General features: G+C 32.2%; 1 protein-coding gene across 1 annotated transcript; it reads left to right on the forward strand.

Annotated features, from left to right (window-relative positions):
• LOC144571669 (uncharacterized protein At4g22758-like) lies at window positions 1-1445 on the forward strand. Its single transcript, XM_078321017.1, has 2 exons — window positions 1-512; window positions 1045-1445. The coding sequence occupies exons 1-2, from the start codon at window positions 284-286 to the stop codon at window positions 1230-1232; spliced, it is 417 nt and encodes a 138-aa protein (XP_078177143.1). The 5' UTR covers window positions 1-283; the 3' UTR covers window positions 1233-1445.
• Window positions 1446-3714: the final 2269 nt, after the last annotated feature.

Here is a 3714-nt window from a genome sequence, read left to right on the forward strand (position 1 = left end):
CCTTTATAAACACCCTGAAGACGCTCCCTTTCTCCACAATCAATCCCTAGCTCTTGCTCTCCAGCTGTTTTGTGTCTCTTCTTCAAACGCGCCTCCTCGCTTTCCCTCTCCGCCTCAATCGTGAATGGTGAGATCGCACGATCCAATTCTCGCCAATTCTTCCTCCCCTTTCGCCTCGTGCATGCAGGGCTGGCACTACCGGTGCCTCGGCCTCGATCCGTGAATTCACAAAAAGGTCCGATCTTTTTGCGAACTTTTTGGTTAATCGATAGATTTAGTGGCAATGGGGATTAAGAGGGGACAAAACAAAGTGAAGGGGCGTGGCAGGCTGCTTGTCACTGTTACGGTGTATGGCAGCGCTGGACCACTGAGGTTTCTTGTCAACGAAGGAGAGATGGCATCAGGCGTCGTTAGAACGGCGCTTAAGACCTATGCAAGAGAGGGAAGGTTACCTGTGCTCGGAACTGACCTCGATGAGTTTCTTCTCTACCACGCTAATGGTGGATTTGATGGTAAATTTTCTCTTATTTTATTATTATTCGGTCTGACCTTTTTTCTGATTGAAATTATGTTGTTATTTCGATGGACAGGTTTTCAAGGCTATAAAAGAATATTGTGGTAATATTGATAATTTCCATATTGACCCAATTGTTATAATAATGTTGTTATTCATCTGAGTATTGGTTAGAATAGCATAGCAATTACAAAAAAAAAATCCAATGATTTAGAAACCCTATGCTAGCACAAGACAATATATTGGAAACCTTCTACTTGGCTCTTGATTCTTGAACATCCTAATTAGAACTTTAAAAATTAGTGTTCAGGTTTCCCAATTCCTAAAACTTGCACCTTTTTTATTTAAGTGGAATAATATTCACAAAAAAATGTTGTTAAATGTAGTAATTTCTAAAACATCAGGATGTGGGCATAATTACCAAGCTAGAAAGGTAATTGTGCTTGAAGTTCTTATAACTTGTAATTGCAGAGAATAATATTTTTATCTGTTAGTAGCTCATTAATGTATAATTGTTATTTTTTTTTCAGCTTTGGATCCAGGATATGTAATCAGCTTTGATGGTGCCAGAAACTTTTTCCTGTGCAAGAAGCAGATAGAAGCCGTCGATGAGAAAGTAGAAGAGAAGGCCATATCACGGTCTGTTGCAACCGGTAAAAAAGGGTATTTATTAAGCTGGAAATCGGGTGTTAACAAGGTTCTAAGTTTTAGAATCTGATTTTCTGGCATTATTAGGTGTGTGGTAATAAACAAAATAAAGTTATCTTGCTTTGGTTGTTTTGTCTTTGTTTCCCTGGTAGGGGAATTGAGTGTGTTAATTGTTGTTATTGGCTCTTTGGGAGGTCCTGTTGGATTTCAGTAAAAAGAGTAGGCTATTTTTGTGTTCTTGTTGGAGTTCAATAAAAATGGTCGTTTATTTTTTTTCTTTTTATTTATTTTGTTTTACCGACATCAAGGTATGTGCTCCATTTGCCACATTTTATGTTGTTGAATGAATGAGGGTGTGAACTGTGAAGAATGTGAAGAATAAGTTCAATGCTTTTGTAAAGTTCCAGTTTTGAAACACTTCATTATTGGGAAAGCTTAAACTTTTTGTCTAAATATGGATAGTTTATAATGCAATAGGTTGGTAACACTTGGTTTAGGTGCGAAAATGATGGGGTCACTTGAAAAATGGCGCTTTACTTCTCTGTTAAATTAGCACGACCTCCCTTTTTTTTTTTCTTTTTTTTTTTCTCATAATGACATTTACCAGAATTAGTAATTATTAAATAATGGAATGCCTATGTTGATGTCTCATGTCTGATAATATAGATGCCTTCTTCAATATAAAAAAAAATGGTTTTAAAGTAATGATTCAGTCGTTGTTCGAGAATTTATTATTGATTGGAATGTATGCGGTTTTATGTTGTCTTCCTTTTAATTTGTACAGGTGGAACTGATACGACCTATGATTATGTTGATTAGAATGTTTACTGTTCTCCGTTAAAACAATATTATTATAGATGTTTCATGATTTGGTTATTTTATTTTTCGTAGACTTTTATTCAACATATGTTCTTCCCTTCAGCCGCAAAAACAATTATAAATAAAATATACATACTGTAACCAATGGCCTAGTAGCTAGCTCATTGATAGCTAATTAAGATAAAAATACAGCATCATATTCTTAATTTGAGAGGAGAGAGATTATTTTTGTTTCTTTTTATACAGTTTTTACCTCTAATTGTCCCTCAATAATCACCGCCTGTTAATAAAGAAAATTAATTGACCGCATCACTATCTCTCTTCAGTCTCTCGAGGCCAATTATTTTCAACACTTAACTTTCTATTTTTGAGAGCAAATATAAAACCATTGAAGATTACCCTTAACAAGTACTCGGATTTTATTCCATGTTTGTGTTTTAAACTCTCGGTTTTTCTTATATAATCATATACTATAATCAGAAAAAAAAATTAATATTTTTATTTTATCATGATCACATTGATGAAGTAACAAATAATCACATCCGTTTCTCACAAATTAAACAAAGCCAGCCAGACAAGAAGAGGGAATCGATTCGGGCAAGAGGGTCAGCGGACCGGGCAACAATTTAAATCAATTCAAATGGATATGAATAAGTGCGCTTGGGTCCCGGGAATACATGCATAAACGATCGGATACGGATCAGATAGTGATCAAATAGGATTCTGATTTGTTATAATTTTTTGGATACGAATACAGATACAAATTGGATATAAACTGATATAAATATGGAATATGAATATAATTCGGATAACTAAAAATAAATTACTAATATACATTCTAATAAAGTATAACATATAAATATAGTTTTTTTTATTCATAATATGTTTGTTGGTTACAAAATATATATCATTGATTTAAAAAAAAACAAAATATATATCATATCATCAAAACATTTGTCACTAATTATATCATAATATTATAATGTTAATCAGAATATATCAATCCAAGATTAATAATGTTTTTTTTTTCTAAGCATATAGGACAAAAAAGAGAGTCTTGAACTAGCTGCATCAATCGTCATATATCAATATTGTGCAACTAAAAATATAAATAATAAACATAATAAATAAAATATAAGTAACAAATCATTGATATATATAGTAACTTAATAAATTAATTTAAGAATATAAAGTACATTTTTTGTGAAGTAGAGGTGTATATAGTAACTTATTATCAAATTTTCTTTTGAAGAATGAGGAGTCCATTTTACAGAATCATATCGTTTTAGTTTAAATTACATAGAAAATCACATATAAATATAAAAATATTAAAAAAAAAAATAGATCCAATTGACCTCCATATTTTCCAAGTAAATCTGCTCCTGTCTCTCTTGACTCTGGCTTTGCCGAATTCATTTATCTTCCAATTCTCAATAAAATTAGTTTGATCTCTTGTTCAAATAGCGTTTCTCTGCTTGATTTATTTAATTGAGAGTGAGAACATGACACATTATTGAGGGGTAATTAGAGGTAAAAATAGTACACCAAACGAAAATATTCTCTCTCCTCTCAAAATTAAGAATATGACGGTTAAAATGGCAGCATTCGTTGTAAATTCATATATCATCATTGGATTAAATGGCTATGGTAAGACAAGTCTTCATATTACTATTAGGTAGTATAAAATTTCGTCTCTTGAATAGTTGTAACTTGTAAAGCTCCTCCTACAAAAA

This window comes from Carex rostrata, chromosome 19 (genome assembly GCF_964058835.1).
Source record: "Carex rostrata chromosome 19, lpCarRost1.2, whole genome shotgun sequence".
In the NCBI taxonomy this organism is placed as follows: Eukaryota; Viridiplantae; Streptophyta; class Magnoliopsida; order Poales; family Cyperaceae; genus Carex; species Carex rostrata.